The sequence below is a fragment of the Pleurodeles waltl genome, chromosome 5 (genome assembly GCF_031143425.1).
Source record: "Pleurodeles waltl isolate 20211129_DDA chromosome 5, aPleWal1.hap1.20221129, whole genome shotgun sequence".
Lineage (NCBI taxonomy): Eukaryota > Metazoa > Chordata > Amphibia > Caudata > Salamandridae > Pleurodeles > Pleurodeles waltl.
This window is the reverse complement of record NC_090444.1, coordinates 1151896641-1151916203: the sequence shown is the minus strand read 5'-3', so window position 1 is coordinate 1151916203 and position 19563 is coordinate 1151896641. Positions and strand designations below refer to the sequence as shown.

General features: G+C 44.5%; 1 protein-coding gene across 1 annotated transcript in view; it reads left to right on the top strand.

Moving 5' to 3' along the window:
- The first annotated feature begins 1303 nt into the window (after window positions 1–1303).
- The window catches only part of MAN1A1 (mannosidase alpha class 1A member 1), a 417034-nt gene continuing 398774 nt past the window's right edge, over window positions 1304–19563 (top strand). The window contains exon 1 of the mRNA XM_069235393.1: window positions 1304–2323. Within this exon, the coding sequence (XP_069091494.1) occupies window positions 1823–2323 (501 nt within the window). The 5' untranslated portion in view covers window positions 1304–1822. The remainder of the gene's footprint in view (window positions 2324–19563) is intronic.

Sequence of the window (19563 nt, the reverse complement as noted above, 5' to 3'; positions counted from 1 at the left end):
ATTGTTTTCAAAGTTTTACCAAGAAAGAGAAACCTCCGCCCTTCAGTCTCCAGTAGAAGACATTAGACTCACTTTGCTTGTTTACATTTTAGGTAACTGTTCCCTTAATATATTATACCTGCATCTTTACATAGATGATTTCCAAAAGTAGACATGTGTTTGTGTTATATTAATCATGCAATTGTTATTGAATTTCACCAGTGTTAACTATTGTGATGTCATCGGAATTAAGGTCATGTGACATTATTATCCAGGAAGATTGAAAGTCAAAGGTCACATGATGTCACTCCCTGTGGCACCATTAAGGTAAAAGGGTATATGATGTCACTTCTGCTACTCCTAGCATTTTGGTGAACTGAATAACGTTGAAAATCACATTGGATGGAGTTCCAAGACCATTATAAAGAAAACAGTTGTCTATTTGCACGCTTATGAGCATATTTGCACCGTGTGCCATGAATGCACTTCATGCTCTCATGTTTATGGTTACATATACCCATTCCGCTACAGTGTATTCTATAATCACAAATCAAATTGTGTTTTTTTCCAATACTCCTTGCACTACCAATACAACGTGTGTTATATCCAGTGCTTAAAATGGAAAAATTAAAGTGCAGATACTCTGTGCCAGAGCACCTGCTTTTTTCAGAGAAGTGCCGGTACTCTCCAATTAAAAGCATTACGTTTTTCTTGAGATGTGCCGGTAATCGCCCTCTCAAAATAAAAGGATGCCAGGTATCACAGTACCGGACAGTACCGGCTCACTTAAAGCATTGTCACTAGATGCGCTGAGTTATTGAAGTGACAAACCTTCGATAACGACACGTTGCATCTGAAAGAGGAAATCTGCCAGATCACTTGCATTAGAATTAAAGTCCTTATGCAGAGAAAATAAAAATATATATGAGCTTTTTCTTTCCGAGAAAGGAAGCATTTACATGCTCTAAGCATTTACTAAAGTAGCCTGTCACTCTGACTTCGCACCTCGGTGTATTTGAGCTGGTGAATATTCTGGAGACTCACAGCAAGAAACCACCTATGACATGTGTTTTTAATTAAAGAGAGTACACTGCAGGTCGGGCAATGGAAACAGCTGCAGTGACAGAATTGTAATTCACATTGGGTGACAAATGCATGAAGTTGGGCGCGTAAAGCCAGGTTGTTCCTGGATAACGTAAGGGTCTCGAAGAATGCCCAGTCACTCCCGTTGGTTCAGGTTGTGTACGTGCAAGCGGCCCGTGGTGCTCGAGCCACCCTCCCTCTGCCCACGTGGGTCCTGCGGCCGTTGGCGTCTTGTTGTTGTAAAGGGTCTAAGCTTCAACCCTCCAGGACCACCGCTCTCAGCTCCGCCTTTTTCACTCCGCCCGTCCCCTTTCCGCTGTCACTTTTACCTCGAGTTCCGCCTCCTCGCATCTCGCCTCTTCCGTCCCGGGACAGGCAGCCCTGCCCACAGTCTCTCACACCTGGCCACGAGGGTCGCTGCACAGCCATTGGTCGGCGGCTCTGTTCCAGCGACGGCTCTTTTCCAACGACCCCGCCCTCGCTTTAGGGATCGGCTCTTCGGCGCGCGCTGCTGCCAGTACCGGGGCAGCGACCGCAGTGAGTGCGCTCTCAGCTGGCGGTGGCGAGTGCGCAGGCGCGAGCTCTGCGAGGGGGGCACGAGCGGGCACCAGGCGGCAGCAACTTCCCGAGAGGAGAGAGAGCAGCGGGCAGAGGCAACCCGGCTGCAGCAACAGGTCCCCCGTTAACGTGATCGGGTGGAGGGCAGCAGGCAACTAAGCGCCCGTCCGAGGGAGCCCGGGCGGCGGGGCACTTGGGGACCATGCCAGGCCCCGCGTTGCTGCCCCCGCCGCTGGGGGGCTCCCCCGGGCTGAGGAAGCCAGCGGGCGCTTTCCGCCTGAGCGAGAAGTTCGCGCTGTTGTTGGTGTTCAGCGCCTTCGCTACACTCTGCTTCGGAGCGCTTTTCTTTCTGCCGGACTCTTCCAAGCTGTTGAGCGGGGTCTTCTTCCAGCGAGCGCCGGAGCCTGGAGCCGCCCCGCCGCCTCCCCCGGCTGCAGTGGGAGACCCGGAGGAGCGGCTGGCCCGTATCCGCGAGGAGCACGCCCGGGCGCTGCGGGAGGCGCAGGACACACTGCAGCGGGCCCCCGCCGACATTCAGTCAGAGATCCGTCGCGACAAGCAGCGAGTGGCCGAGGGCGTGGGAGAGCTGCCGATGGTGGACCATGGTCCCCCCGGGGGTATCGTCTTCAAACCGCCCGTGGGGGCCACTGGGGGAGAGCCTGCCGATCCCGAAGTGCGGGAGAAGAGGAACAAAGTGCGGGAGGTGAGTCACCTGGTGGCATTGGGAGAGGTGGCCTTTCTGGTCCGAGAATGAGCGATCCTCTTGTAATCCTCCTCCGTAGTTCCACACGACATTTATGCCAAAATATTCCTAGAACTGGCCCTTCCAAGAGTCAAAGAAGTGCAGTGAGAAGTTCAGCATGTCCAAGGCACTTGACCTCGAGAGCTGTGTCTTTTCCCAGTCTCTCTCTGTTTCGTTTATAGTCTTCACTTCGCACGCCGATGCACCCTTCTTTTTCAGTCAGACTGCCTGACACCGGTACCGGGATAGTTGAGTTTGCTGGAGATTCCTCTTAATTGTAAACCACAATGTGACCTCAGTCATGCGAACATGTGAGCATCCAACAAATACAGTTGCGGATACCCTTTGCATGTGTTGTACGTATTGTGACAGTGAGAGAAATTCACGTCAACTAATTATGTTTTTCGTAATTTTAAATACATTTTCCCCCGTATGGCTTATGTCTGGTGCATGTTGCGTGCAAACCACGCGTTTGATAATGTATTCGTCTCAGTTGGGTGTTTTATGGGGCAGTCGAGCCCATACGGTTTCATAGCTCCCGTCAAACCCCAGATCACACCCCACAGCATCCGAAAACTGCTCTTCGGCCCCCATAACATCAACCATTCTTCTAGAGATATGGGCTGAGTCCCGGCTTTTCGCCTGACTTGCTGTTTTGTGTTGCTCATGATCACATTAAATGCCTGTTCCCAATCGCCACCAGTCTGTGTTCATGGCGTATTGGTGCTCATGTCTGTCAACTACACGTTTCGTATGTTTACCACAAGCATTGGCAGTGCTAAGGAGGGGGCGGCAAGTACCTCTTAATCGCGATGCCTGCAAGGAACTAGGTGGCAGGCCTGTTTGTATGGCTGCAGTATGCTCTTGTCCTGTGATCACTCTGCGGACTGGTGCAGAGCCAAGTGCACGGTCCCCGCACCACCATTTCAGTCTTCGGGCTTTTTACCACGACTTCTCATGCTTTGATTTTAGACTTTTCGTTTAACTTCCCGTCAACTAATGCGCCAGGTTTGGTGGCAGGCCTGAAAGCTGCTTTGAAGTTGCCGGCTACTAGAGCTGCTGGGCTAAGTTCACTGAAGCAGTGACCTTCAGCTGCGGTGATAACAGGTCCTGGTTGGTGACAGCGCGGGTTGTCCGGATAACTGCCACTAACCACCTAGCACTGCCTTCAAAAGCCAGGTTAAATGTTTTTTTGAGGTTGGTTGAATTAGCTTGCGCAGAGTATGAATGGAGGCGGAAACGTATGTAGCTGTGCCGGTGAGTTCCATGAAGGCTGCATGAGTGGGCGAATGTGGCTTTCCAGAGAACTCTGAGTATTGGGGAGTGTTCCCGAAAGAGGGATCGTTTGTCTGTCCGGAACCCTTCGTGTCTCTCGTGAGACGCTCTCACTGGGGGATCTGGACTTCGTGATCAAAGTACTACGAATGTCCCTTTTCAGAAGTGATGTGTGACCTAGGGGTTGGTATAGCCCACTAATGTTACTTGCTCGTATATGTATTAGCAATATCATTTCACGGACTATTGTTGCAACACAACGCTCGTAATTCTTTCTTGCCAACCACAAACTACTTATTTCAACTGTGTGAGCGCTAATTAGAGCCATGCCATCTCTAACGCCGGAGAATCCAAGGTTCGGGCTGCAAACCGCCCCCCCCTAAAATCTACCTTGACAAGCTTTTATATACGGCTTCCGTTCTGTTGCCATATCTAAAACCTAGACAGCATCAGGGTCTAGCTAACCCCACTGCCAGGCCTAGCAATGATTGTGTAAAACTGCGACTTTCTTTTTATGTAGCGCCTCACACAGCAGTCCTGCCATTTCTGTGCTCTGTAAATCAGACATCACTCGGCCTCGCCAGGATTCGAACTCTCGATCGCATGCTTCAGAGGGGGCATTCATCTCATTGCATAGCTTTGAGGGTTTATGAACCAGTACGTTTACGACAAACACTTCTACACCCACTGGTCTTAGTCGGGCATTGTTATGTAGAATGTCAGCAAGGCTTTCCATTTGCAGGTCGGACAGAGGCGGTGAACTGGTCCCACTTTCGGGTTTCCGGTTCAGTTCCTTGCCAGTCTAACGTGTGCAGAAGTTATTGGTACTATGGAAGGTGCAGTGTTTCTCTTGCACCCTCCCCTCCCGTCACGCTCAGGGTGACGGGGTTAACGAGCTCCGAGACGGCTGAATGTAAGGGATGAACAGGATGTTGTGCAGCCGTTTGCTCAGGACGTTTCCTCCGATTCCGCCTTTTGTTTATAGATAGCTGGGCAGAGATTTTCCAGAAGTTTCTCCGACCTTAAGGGCTCTCTGGGTTGTTGACCTTCCCAATCAAAACACCATTAGAGTTCTGACAAGGCAGTTCAGTCAGCTGGATTCACTTACTGCTCGTTTTTTCTTGAATAAACGTTATTTTGTGTTTCTTAAGTTAATATTGGCATTTGATTCAGGGTAATAAAATGCTATGCAGGTACAAGCATTTGATTTTCAAGTCAGACTTTTTTTCATCCTCGTATTTTCATAATGATGTTGGAGCTTGTCAGCGAGTGGCAATTGTGTAAAGGTCCGGAAACTGAACAGTGCGTAGATTGGTTTAAAAAAAAAAAATGGTTTTAATGCAACTAAATCTGGTATGGTTTACAGTGCAGTAGTGCTCTGGCGAATGTGCTTTGCATCCCACTAATAGCGTGTTTGTGGTTACCCCCACGCAATGTCTGCCCCATCCCATGTCCATAAACTGGCAGGGTTTCGTCGTTTTTCTGGCGTTCACTGTTGGCACATGGACGCAGCATGCTGCTGTGATCTGCCTCATAGTACTGCGGTGACAGTCACCAAGTGCAGTCCTCTCCCTGGCAGCTGCTGCTCCTCGCCGAGAAATAACACTGAGTGGCCGTATGCGTGAACCTGGAGTGTCTTAGATTTGGGGAGCGTGGTCTGGGGAGTCTTGAAGAAATCTTGGTGAACACGAACACCCCCGTATAATAGAACCCTTCTCACGTAATTCTGTCAGTAATATCACTGTTATGTACATAATGATCTACTGCACTTGTTGCGCACCCGAATGTGAGTGAATTTAAATACACGTCTTGAGTTGGGCCAATGTGTTGCTAAAAAGCTGAACACTGAAAACTGGTTTTAGTCTAAGATCTATTTTCCACACACACCTTCATCAGTCTCCCAAGAACTGCAACAATCCAGACCCCTTCTCTCGTGTTAGTTCAAAAATAGTATCCTCATGCTATTACATTTCTTCTTCTACAACCCCCCCTCACCTCAGTGGACGGCGATTCACCGAAATTCAAGCGGTAGTGAAGTTGACATCACATGGCCTTTGACCTCCACTTTCACTCATACACCCATACTTACACATGGATACAAATTCCCACTCACTCACATAAACACTCCCACACGCAAGCATGCACACATACAACACTTAAAAGCATTTTAAGTTACCTCCGCTGCCAAGGTAGGGCATATTCCAGCTAACTGTACTCCATTTTTGTGGGGGGGTATTACGCTGATAGGAAATAATATATTATTAACTATTAGTTTAATAAAAAATGTACAGAAAAGAGAGGGGAGCCCCCACCTGACGTCCATAAGGACGAGCTATAACTGTGTTCATGGCACTAAATTTGTCACTTCTGAAGGGGGGTGTCTCAAAGGCAGTGCCAGGGGTCGTAAAGGGCGGGCCAAGGGTCGCAGCTACGACCCCTAAATGACGTCCACGCCCCTCTTCCTTGTTTTGAATCTCCCAAGGACACGATAATTGAGTGTTATTGGGGAGGTCCTTGCTGACCACTGCTAATGCCCTTTGGCCTTCTAGGGAAGTTGCGTTTTAAGAGCTAAACGTGACAGGCAAGTAGTGAGACTGTTGTACATAACAAGATGTATCACACGCTTCGGATGGCAAAACAGAACCTGACTTGACCTGAAAAACACACCCTGGCTTTTTAAAGTTGTCAAGTATGTGTCCGATTCCCCATCTGTTTTATGCCTGGATGTTGGTTGACATGTAATGCTCCTATTTTTTTCTAAACCGATGTGCGGAAAGTCGTTTTGGGATCTTTTTTGTGTGGTACTTTGCACAGATTAGGCTGTCGCATGTGTGATACACTTGCCCATGATTAAAGGGACATCTAGTTTTCCTGTGAGACCCACGTGACTGCTGGCGCCAGATTTTAGGAGAGGCTTATAGAAACTGGAGAAAATTTGAGGTAGTGTTTGATCATCAGCTCTGAGGAATGTAATCAAAAGTTTAGTTTATTTCTCTAATAATAAAAATGCTACCTTATTTGTGGAGAGCGCTTTATTAGAATTTGTTTGTTGCACGGAGGTGTCTTTTTTTTTTTTTTTTTTTTTTAACATAATCCTACCGAATTTGTTTCTGGTACGGTTAAAATGTTATGTTGGCCACTCTTTAAGACAGGTAGTACAGCCAAGACCCCAAGTAGTCCAGAGGTGTTGTGTGTGTGTTGTCCCCCCCCCCCCCCCCTCGGGTTCCAGATTAAGGCCCATATCAGTGGCCGAAAGATACTGTTCCTAGCCTTGTAACTCCAGATAATAGTAGGAAAATGACCGTGAAGGTAGGTGGGATTAGCAGTGATCCAATAATGGCTTTTACTGGCTCCAGTGATGCCTATAAGGGGTAATAAATCGTATGCCTGTTAGTTTCATCAGGTTTCTTGGCGGCTCTTTTTATGTAACTCGTCCCTGCTGCTAGATGCTTATTTACTTCATGAGATCACAGGTGCCCCCGGCGCTGCCACTGACATTTAAGGGATGGCATTGTTTGAGACCGGTTTTACAGGCTCTGTCTGGTTCACCGTCTCTTGATTTTTGGTTTGGATGTGGGGCCTATATTGGACTTGGAATAAGTAAGTAATACCAGTGGGCTGGGTTATTGCTTCCAACTGTCGAAGTAGAAGACTCTCTGTGCCGTCTAATGCATTCTAGTTTATTTGTATCTGTCAGTTCAATGTCCCTAAGTGGGTGTGTTTGGAGACCAGCACCTTTTTCTCCCTCATCTTTGATACACTTACCTGCAGAGCAAGAGGTTGAGACCGGGTGAGATGAAGATCGAGGGCAGACACTGATGCCACAAGCCCCTCTTTTCCTTAGCCGCTTATGTCTGGTCAAAGAACAGCATCAATTGGGGCTGGGTGCAGAGGCCCTTGTCTGGGTGCTGTGGGATAGTTAAAGGCCCTCCGAACCTAGTGTGGGATTGTCTGTCGGCTCTCTAGCCCTAGACTTTGGTAGCTGGAGCTTCGGATCCAGACTGATCCAGTTGTGTAGGCCAAAGCACTAGCTTGGAATAGAACATGGGGTGCCGAAATCTGTCGTTTCGATCCATGTTCTTTGGGAGAACAAAAGGCCGTAGCAACGAGCTGCCATTCTCAGGGGCTAGTACCTAGCACATGACTGAACCTCTTATCAGACTCTCTTCCAGAGTCCAGTCAGCCTGCGTTCTTTTTTGAGTCACTGACTCAATTAACCTACCTTTTTTTCATTTTGCCCAACCCCACCCTCAGTATTTATTTAAAGAAAGTAAAAGCTGACAAACAGGAGGCGTGCACGTTACTGTAACACGTGATCTTATCATTTCCTGTTTTTCTCCTTACAAAGCTGTGAGACTCTGCTCTTAAGTCCAGATTTTGTTTTCAAGTAAAACTGCACGTTGATTAAAATGAGATCTTTTAATCCCCCGATTAACTTCATAGGCAGCCGAGAAGTGACATGGGTATTTAAAAGAGCAACAAGGAAATGAGTTTGTAGGGGGCGGGGAAGAAACCAGAACTTTGCAGACCCTGGAGCGTCATATTGCACTTTACCACAACACAGTTAACAATACCTGAACAATTGTATTTCTATTTGCTTTTGTGGAACCATTTTCTAGACAGTAGGTACTTTATAACATTACTTGCAATAAAGTATTACATCGCACAATGTGAAGTGCATTTACTGCACTATTAGGTACATGTGATCTGACTGCTTGAATATTTACAAAAAGAAACACACAGGAGGTTCCGTAAATTGGTTTAGTAAAGTTGCATCCGACTGTCTTCTTGCTGCTTTTGCCACCTACATGTATACTCTTACTTTTGAAGTACCCTTGTAAATAAAAATATTGTAACGTAATTTACCTTTCGCATTATTATGTTCCTACTTGATCCACTTGTGTGTCGGCCCTCAAGCTTGCACTTAGTTTTTTCAGTGCCTACACAAATAGTTATTATATCTTATTGATTTGTCCATTCTAGGGAGTAGCAGATTTCTGTATGAAAAGATAAATTGAGTAAGCATATCAAACTTTCCATTTGATCTAGAAATTGGAAGTATTGTAGATATCCAGAAGCACAGTATATTTTCTGCCCGTTAAAAAAAAAAAAAAAAAAAGGCATTTTTGTGAATATGAACGGTCTAGAATTGGCACCATATTTAACAGGGATTTTTTTTTTTAATTAATCATACCTGTTATATCTGCTATTTTAAAAACTCTCTTCCTATTCAGTCTATTTGTGTCCTCAGACCACACCACAGGACGCACTCCCCTGCCATTCCCCCACAGCTGCCTGTTTGTTTGACCGTACTCTGATTCATCTAGGAACAAATAAAGATCATGAAAGCGAAATGGGGGAAATACCTAGCTCCATCGATCCAGCCTGGTACTTTCCTGTATCCTTCTCCCTACCTTTTCCAATGGTATATGAGCTCAGTGTGTTCTCCTGACACTCCTGTCTGACAGTGTACCTCTGAGAATGGTATGACTTCACTGTTCATTGCGTTTCCAGGGGTGGAGGACAACATTCCCTGCCCTTGCTGAGCATCAGCATTTGACTAGGATAGAACTTGAGGTGTGCGATCAAGATAGGCAGTCCATGGAGGGAGTGTATCTTGATACTAGGATTCGTGAAAGTAGGGTATTACTAGGACTCTGGCTGCATCTTAAGGTACCCCTTTATTATAAGAAGTTAAGCGTTAAATACGATTATGAAAAAGAACGCCGACCTGAAGGTTTGAACCAGATGAATAATACTCTGTTCTGTCATAAACTATTTACATATATTTTGGACTCCATGAAACACAATCCATAAAGACGGTGGATGTTAAGGAAAGTATCTCTATATATATATGAATGTGGCTGTTGCATACGGGCCTTTTTGGAGGTGTGAATGAATAATTTTGGGGAGTACATTATTTAGTCCTGAAGAAGGTGGTGAAAAAAAGTTTAGAAGCCCACCAAAACGCATCGATGCTTTCTCTTCACTGGACCCATATAGAAGGAGGACTCTATCGAATAAGGAGTATAGATAATTATCGATAGGCCGATTCCTATCAACATTGGGACAGTTCCATTCTATAGACGATTGTATATGTCTTTTGTCTGTTTCCCCTTTATGTGATTGTATTTATTGTCAATTTTATATTCTTGATGTTTTAATACTTATGTGTTTACCTTGTTACTGTATGATGTGAGGATTTACTTGGAATTTTATTAAATATTTAACTTTGATTTTTTTTATTTTTAGTTGAGTAATAGAGAGATTCATTGTTTGTGTGAGTGAGGTGTGATTGGATCAGCGTGACCGGTGGGGGTCTTCTATATATTTACTGCATTTTAAGGTGCATCATTAAGGTCAGAGGTGTTTGATGGACATTGTGGATTATATTTGTGTCCTTTGACACTTGGATTTGATATGGTATGGTATGGTGTGACACTTGGATTTGCTATGGTATGACTTGATGATATAGTCATTTTCTTTATGTCCTGTGTTAGAAATGTGGTCTGTAGTTGGCAGTGGTTTGGACCTGTTGAAGTAGGGATCCTTTCACTGTAGTCTGGGTAAGGGAGCCACAGAGCTAAGATAGCCCCTGCTCTCACTCCCTTGGTAGCTTGGCACGAGCAGTCAGGATTGTCTCCGAGGCAATGTGTAAAATATATATATACACACACACAACAGCAGAATGCCTTCACACTAGTTTAGAAAATAGCCAATATTTATCTGAATAAACAAGAACAAAACAACAAAATTCCAACATACACAAGCAAAGATATGGATTTTGAAGGTTTAAATCTCAAAAGTGCTGAGAAACATAATAGCTCCAACTAGGACTAGTTGTTGACTGAGTTGTTCCCAATAGTGTGATGGAACTCACCATGGAGTTTGGGATGGTTATGGAGTTGCACGGACCACAAGCACAGTACCTTTGGTAAACAATCAAAGGTTTGTACGGACTAGGGGAGGTAAGGTGTCACTGGAGCGGGTACAGTGTTGGTTCCTTGCTGGTACCGGGGAGGTGAAGCATTGGTCCCTTAGGTTGCAGGGGAGGTGATGCAGGGTCAGTGGCAAGGCATCGGTTCCTTGTGATCTAGCTGGGTCAATGAATCCAACAGGTCAAGACATGAGGCATCAACTTTGTGGTGTTACGATCACACCATGGGGCCACAGGTGCTGCGTCGGAGTCGGGTGTCCCGGATGTTAAGGCCACGGCACTCGGGACACGCACTGTGGCAGGACTTCAGAGGTGTTGCAGTGGCATCGGGTCTGCAGCGTCGGTCGGGGTCGTTGCACTCAGCGGGGACCACAGCTCCTGGCAGCGGAGTGGAGTCTGGCAGCAGTGCCGGTTCCGAAGTCGCTCTGGAATTGGTGCACTTGTCTTCTTCTTGGTTACACCAGAACTCGCTCCCAAGGGCACAGGAACTGGATTTGGCACCACTTGGCGAGCCAGGACCCTCAGCAAGAGAACCCAGGTGCTAGCATACAAAGTTTGTGATATCCCTGAGACTTTAAACAGGAGGCAAACTCCGTTCAAGCCCTTGGAGAACCTTAGAAGCCAGGATGTAGAAAGCAAAGTCCAGTCAATTCTCTCCCAGGACAGAAGCTGCAAAAAGCATACAGCACAGCAAAGCAACAGGCAGAGTGGCAGTCTCTCCTACGGCAACTAGCTCTTCTTCCTGGCAGAACGTCCTCAGTCCAGAAGGATGCTAAAGTAGTGGTCTCAGAAGTCCAGTAATTTTACACATTTCTGCCTTTGAAGTAGGCAAACTTAAAAGGAAAGTCTTTGTAGAGCACAAGACCATTGCTTTCCTGCCCTAGCCCCAGACACACTTCAGGGGGTTGGAGAATGCTTCGTTTAAAGACAGGCGCAACCCTATTCAGGTGCAAGTGTCAGCTCCTCCCACCACTCTAGCCGAGGAAGACCCATCGGGATATAGAAGGCACACCTTAGCTCACTTTGTGTGACTGTCTAGGTCAGGGGTCTTCAAACTGAGGGATGGGCCTCTGTAAGGGGGCTTCAAATGATCCTGTGGGGATGCCTGGCTCTGGCCAAGAGAAGCATTATGCTGATGACAGAGCTTTGTTTTAAGCTGAAAAAAAAATAGCAGCAGTTAACCGCTCATTAATGGGCTATCACCAGCATGTTTTCTCATTTATATCCCTGATGGGGGCATGTGTCAAAATGGAATGGACTTTGAATACTCTTCGAAACCCCAACTTTTTATAATTACTCTGTAGATTCTTTTACACATTAGTAAGGCCTGCCTGATCAGAATATTATGTTTAGCATCATTTACTTTATTGCATTATTGAAACAGTAACACAACTTAACTGCAATGCTTTTAAATAAGTCTAGACATATTTAAACTTTGTCAATTTTTATAGAATAATTGTGAAAAGGGGTGATTTCCCCCTCTGCCCCACACCTCCATCCCCCTCAGGGGGGCGCGGCATCAAACAGTTGGTAGACCACTGGTCTAGAGTGAATTCACAAACAGCCTGTCATCCTGACCCAGAAGCGTATTCCACAGCCAGGCTGAGGCACAGAAAGGTTAAGCAAGAAAACGCCCACTTTCTAAAAGTAGCATTTTCAAACTTAAAATTTAAAAACCAACTTAACCAAAAGATATATTTTTAAATTGTGAGTTCAGAGTCTCCCAAACTCCATATCTCTATTAGCGCCCAATTGGAAATTACAATTAAAAGATATTTCAAGGCAATCCCAATGTTAACCTATAGTAGAGATAGGCCTTGCAATAGTGAAAAACAAATGTATTTCACTATCAGGACATGTAAAACACACCAGTACTGTTATTTAAATGCACTGCACCCTACCCATTGGGCTGCTTTGGGCCTACTTTAGGCGTGACTTACATGTAGTAAAAGGGAAGGCTTGGGCCTGGCAAGTGGGTGCACTTGCCGTGTGGAACTGGCAGTTAAAACTGCCCACAGAGACACTGCTGTGGTAGGTCGGAGACATGATTACAGGGCTACCCATGTGGGTGGCACAATCAGTGCTGCAAGCCCACTAGTAACATTTGATTTACAGGTCCTGGCCACCCCTCGTGCACTTCCCTAGGGACTTATTAGTAAATCAAATTTGCGAATCATAGATTTACCAATTCAATTTAAACAGAGGGCACTTGCAGTGGTAAAGTGCCCAGAGTCCTAAAACCAGCGAATAGGGATCAGAATAAATAGGAGTAAGAGGGCAAAAGGGCCATTTCCAACATTGTGTCACTGTCTGGAACATAAGTGACACACACACACACACACACACACACACTTCAGTAAATCTCACCTCGTAGTACAGTTTAATTTCTGTATTTTTTTTTTTTATTGTGGCTTTGTTTGTGGGGTTGGTGGTATTTAGTTGAGTAACAAGTGTATGTCTCACTCTTGGATCATAATTGTGTTCTATTTTGCAAAAAACATTTGGTCATGGCCTCCTTAAACCCTAAATTACGGTAACCTATAGATATGAGAGACTCACTTGAAATTTTGGGAGTTGGAGATGCTAAGAACATGTTTCTTTTATGAATGCAAAGTTGTTTAGCTCTTCCTTCTCCAAAGAGCTCACCCGGCATAATGCCCAGCTGCACGCTATGTGTATTTTGAATATATATCAACGCCCCCAGCTTTCCTTTTTAATGTTCTGAAAAGCTTCCGTGAAATTAGCGGCGCACCGATAATAGACTTCTCCTGTTTGGCAATCTATACATTTCGTCACATTGGCTCTTTTGTTTTTTGTGATGTTCTTGCACAATATCCAGATATCCCTGAGCCAAAGTAATCAAAATGGTTGTCTCGTGCGCACGCATTGAGTACACATTGAACGTTATTTGTTTGTAGATAAGCAAGTCGCGCAGCGTATTCTTCGCGTTAAGATGGACATTTTTTTTTTTTTTTTTTTAATCGCCAGGTGAATGGCTTTCTTGGCAGTGCTCGTGTCAACCAGGTGATTCTATAAGTTTATCGTGAAGGGGGCTAAAACATCCACAGACTTGTGTGGGGTGTCGTGTAGGGAGCGTTGAATGGTTTTTGATGACATTGGAACTCGATGTGGCTGCCTTACTACTACGTGGGCTTGCTTGATCTCGCCTCCTTTCAGCAGCAGAGGCTGCTTATTGTGGTTGTAGTTCCCCACCCACCTGCGCTGCCGGGAACTGCAGCCCGGTGGAGATGTGAGCGGCGGCGCGCGGCTGGAGAGGCGCGGGACCCGTCAGAGGCCGTCTCTACCCCTCAGAAAAACAGGAAACGGTGACGTCCGCCCGGCTCCGCGCCCATGCCCCTGGCACTTCTTAGCAACGGACACTAGTATGCTTACGCAGTGCCTCTTGATAGACGTTGTGCATTACGAACGGACCTTGCTTTTTACTATAATACACTTTTACTCGTACCTCTGATAGTGTCTTGCGTTTCATTCTACTATTTTCTTTGATTTGGAGAGAGGTCAGAAAATATGTAGCTAAGATCGAAACGCAGTAGTGACCCGAATCTCTATCTTGTACTGAGTTGACAAATAACTAACGGATGTTATTCATTAAATCGACAGTGAATTTTAACATTGTGCCAGCATGATGATTGTTGGGAAACGTGAAGCCCCCTCCCTCAACTTACTGAGCAAGCTACAACCCTGTCAACCAGCGAACACTCCAAGTTGTGTGCAATAAATTTAGTACCATTTTTCAGTCTCACTTTTTTTTATGAACTCTAAATATAAAGTTACCGCTTTATCTTTTGTCATTGAAGCACAAATCTCTTCTCCGCGTATCCCACATTGATCGCCTTCTGAAGAATGTTCAGAAGCCGTCCAGAAGTCTTAAAAGCCTCCCATTCTGGGAGACACCAGAATATAATTTCCGTCCTCCAAAAGTCCACTCAGTTGGTTCTCAGTGACCTCAAACTTGATATCTCGATACTCTAGAAAGGTTTTTGGCAGAATCCCAAGATGTGTAAGTAGTAACACGTTATCCATTGTCAAAGCATACATTTCGCCAAATTTAAGTTATTTTTTTAGCCTGAAGAGAAATTCCATCAGGTGTGCCAAGTCGGATCTTCCCGTGCCTAAAAGAAATGGTGCTTCTGTGGCTCGTGTTGTTCTAAATAGAAGTACTGCTATTTCATAGTTTGTGACACTTGGCATTAATATATTTGCACGAATAGAAGATCTGATATCAGATTGTTATGGAAGATTGACTAGGTATTGGCTAGTTCCTACACAGACCACACTTTAAAGTGTGTGCTGTATAGGGGTTTTTGTATGTGTGTTTAGCCATAATGATTGTTTTTCATACATTTGACAGGTAATTGTTTTTCTTTACATCTAGAACAAGTGTAGTTAACATGAGTCAGTATGCCCCCACCCATGTTCTAACTTAGACTGCTTTAGATAGTGGTTTTCCAGAGCTGGCTCTTGGCAGCTATCCCAGAGTCCGTGCTAACTAGGTTGGGATCATGCGACTGCCTGTAGACCCTTTTGAACCAAAACAAGGGGAAGCATACTACCTTGTGAAATGCTGTAACCATTTAATGCTTTGGGCATTAATAATTGTCTGCAGGCCAAGGATTGTATGCGCAAATTATATTGCAGGCAAACTGTAAAATATGCAATTACAAGGTTAGCAATGCGTTAGAGACCACATTGATGGCAGTTTTATACCTCCCTGAGAGAAATCGAGGCTGATGTGTTGGAGTGCAAGGTTTTGAGTTGGAAGTTTTAGTTGACTTGCCATTAATCAACAGACTGCTAAGATGTTCCCTAGGAACCACAGCTGAATTTTATTAAAGAGGTACGGCAGTATTCGCAAGTGTGGAACTCCTTCGAGCCCCAACATAGTGGTTTATGTGTTAGGAGTTGTATGGAAACAATATGTAAAGAAATGTACTGCCTCAGTAAAAATTATTACAACCACGTTCATCAAGACTCAAAGCATAGTATTGGATACATTTGTGTTGTAAGAGGGACTCTGAAAAGCGTGCAGCTGCAAAGTCCACAATGCATGGGATTTTTTTTTTTGTAGCCTCAAAAACTGATACTTACATCCATGAAGGACACTTCATTGGAAGAAACTCCTTGGCTAGGAATTTCGTCCATACCACCCACCATAGGTAGGATCTAAAGAGACACATCAAAGAAATGTGCAGGAGTTGTCATTGGTGTTTAATTTTAGTATTCCTGCATTTGCTTAATTAATATTGGTCTGTTGCTAATAACGATAATTGCATTTTATAACCTGAACGGGACGTCTCCCCATCAGCCTCTGAAAAGTTAAGTAGGGACGCTGAGCAGTTAGTCTCACATTTGCTCTACGACCTGGTAATTCCTGCCATGTTGTGTTTTTTGGGAAATAACACTTCACATGCAGAGTCTTTTGAACCCCTTCTGCTTTTGGGGAAAAAAGCAAAAGTAGAAGCCCCGTTGGCTGTTGCTGCGGTCTAAAACGGTGACTCGTGTGACCTGACGTGAGACCACTTGACAACTTTGCAGTCACCGGCCTGCATTGTCTGTGAAAAGGCAGTCGACTTAGAGCACAGACTATCTCATGTCCATATTGCTATCGTTTGGATGGCTGGATCGAGAAATAGTGAGTCAGAGAGATCTTTTGGTGGCGGCTAAGGGTCATTTTCCTGGCAGATTTCTCTCTGAAAGACTGCTAGTGCTAGTTGTGATTCACTCACATGTCGGACCGTACCTGAAGGATTAGCAGTGCTTAACTGACATGTCAATATCGTCTCTGAAAGGCATGTCCATGTTGAAGCAGAATCAGTCACAGGTCACTATATATCTGAAAGAGAGATAGTTAAGTCTCCTATATCAGACTGACCTCACACCAGCATTGGTGCATCACTTTCTGAACATCAAAAATGCAATACTCTTCACAGATTTCTTGAAACGTAAATATACATTTCTGAAAATGAATTTGTGTGTACACATTGTGAGTCTAAGAACTTTATTAAGCTTTGGCTCTGGGAGCAATTTGACTTTTTCAAGCCCTTGTGGCGGCAAGTAATATTGGGAATTGCCAAGGTAACTTGGATTGCGAGGTTGTCTGAGCCATCTGGGTCCAGTCAGAAACCTGGGGAGTCACTGGGCAATTGGTAGTGGGGAAATCCCCTCTCCCATGATGCAGGATCTGCGAGCCTCGGGGACAGGGAAGACTACACCAACTGTGAGCTTAAGGCTTCCCACTATTTGACTTCCTTGTTTATCCCCAAGTTAAAAACTGGGAGGCGATTACCATCATGCAGTGGGTACATGGCAGAAGTTGGTTTGCCGGTGGCAGATATCCTAATTTGACTGGTGATAATAGCCTTTGCATGCCTTGTAATTTGCAGTGGTACATTGGTGGCGGGAGGTGACGGATTCCTCCTCCACCAAGGTTTAATAAAGGTGTGATAGTGGGAATAGTTTTAGTACAAACCCGTGGACTATGGTGGCCTTGAAACTGACCATCGTGTCTCTTTGTAGATGCTTCTGATGCTCTAGATCGGGGGTTCTTAGCCTTTTGAGTTCTGTGTACCCCCCACTTTATCATTGCTGGAATGTGTGAACCCCCACTAAATCATTATTTTAATTCCCCTCTTCCCCCAACTAACTCGTAATTGGAATTGAGGGACACCAGCATAAGCAGTTTCGATAGTTTGCACCACAAAACAGACACAATTATGGAAGCATGCATCAAACAGATACACAAATTATGAAAATATTTTCATTCACAAACAAACGTTAAGAAAAAAAATATCCAAAATTGTATCTTTTATGGGACGGCTGACGCTTTTAATAAATTCAGTTAAAGCCCCCCATCATTCATTCTATTTTCTGTTTGATGAACTTGCACTGCTTCCACAAATCAACCTGAGGATACCAAGTTAATTTTAAACCTTCAATTTCAAATTCATTAACATTTTACTGAACGTTTTAAAAGTTTCAGTTTTTCATTGTACTTTTTTCTTTATTTACACTTTTTTTTTTTTAAATCTGATAATGTGTTTTTTATTTTCTAAGCAGTCGCAGATCCCCTGGGTATGGGTCACGGACACCCATGGGTCCCCAGACCACAGGTTACGAGCTTCTGCTCTAGATTCACTTGAGCAGTCCTTTCTACTTGTCCCCGCCTTTTTGCCCTTCTGAGGGATTGTCCGCAGTAGTGAGAGTTCTCCTGAATCCTTTCTTATAAATATTAAATGATTCCAAACGCTTACCTGCTCCATCTAAGCCAGACAGCACCCCTCTGAATCTGCTTGATCTAATGGGTCGTTGAGACCCTATATAACTGTCCACTGGTTGCACTTATTGCATAGAACAATACAAACACAAAAAATCGCCTAAAAATAGGTAAACCAGCCAAAATGCTGTGCCCAGATTAGATAAAATCTTGCATATCTAGATTTGGCTTTTTTCTTGGCCTTGGCACCTGCACAATATCTTGACAAAGGCTGCTTGATGGTGGAGGACATGCACTTATTGCCCTGAGTAAGTTTGTAAATGGGCAGTGTGATAGACAAGCACTGGGCTTTGAACGAATGCGACCTTTCATCACCGCAGAAAAGCACTGACATGTAGCAATAATCTCTGTAATCTGTGAGTATTTTCGGTTTTGCTAATTTAAGGTTCTGACATTGGGGAATAGTTTATCCAGTTTTTTGTCCTCATTGCTTTGTTCTCCTATGAGTAGCTAGAAGCAAATAGGTATGGCTTTGATGTGTAAAAGTATGCGAACAGCATTTATGCATGTCTTATTTGGCATATTAAAGCCACACCTGTTACCTTTGCCACTGCTTCTTTACCAGTGTGTATGGAGTGCTCCTGGAGGCAAAAATCAGCTCCAATCTAAAATATTTAACAAGCATTTGCAATGCAGTGTGTCACGTTTGCTCAAGTTAGAGCTATTAGCGTTGTAAAATACTAACTGGACTTTTCTTGTGACACAAACTGAAAATAAAAAGTAAAATAGTTGACATAAGCGAGCCAATTCAAAGCCCCACTGTGAATTTAAGGTAGACCCACAAAAGGAAAAAAATTCACTCGCAGTCAAACGTATGGACAAACATGCAGTTATCCATTTAACAGGGTTGGTCCCCAAGACGGTAACAAAACCGCCCTTAGTGTAATGCTTTTACCAACAAAAAGAAATGATTTTTGAAAGGCAAGCCCACAAACAATTGATAGTGATGGGCTTGCAGTGGACGTGGTTAAGAGGCCAGATTGATACCAACACATCAGAAAAGCAGCGATTGCGCAATGCTATGCTCGACCTAAAAACCTACTGCTGTGAAAAAATGATTTCCGCAGAGATGCATGTATACAGTAACAAGCATTTGCACTGCAATGGTTTTCGCATTTGCTCGACTTAAAGCTATTAGCGTTGTAAAGTCCTAACCAGACTTTTATTGCCACATAAAATGAAAATGAAAAGTAATAGTTTTACATAAGCGAGCTGATTTAAAGTGCCACGCCATGAGCGTGAAGGAGCACACAAAATGAAACAAAAGTTCGCTCGCAGTCAAACGTATCAGCAAATGTGCAGCAAGACCACGCTCGTAGGAAATAAAAAGAAAACGTAGTCCAGAAATCATGCTGAAAACGGAGCCTTGTATGTTTTCATTACTTGACAGGTGCGCTCGGGAAGGGCTACACACTGGAAAAGGCATGACGTATGCCTTTCACAAATAAAATGAAGCTTTTTTTTTTTTTTTTTTTTAAAGGCAAGCCCACGAACCAACGAAACTGATGGGCGTGCGGTGTGCGTGGTTAAAAGCCCACAGAGAGATTACAGCAGGCTATAACGCTTGCACACTTGACGCTAAAAATGATGATTGTTAACTTTTTAGATGTGAAATAGTCCCGAATGCTTTGCAGTGTAAGTGACCCATGGGGCAGAATGATACCCCAAACAACCAATTGCACAAGGAGACGGACA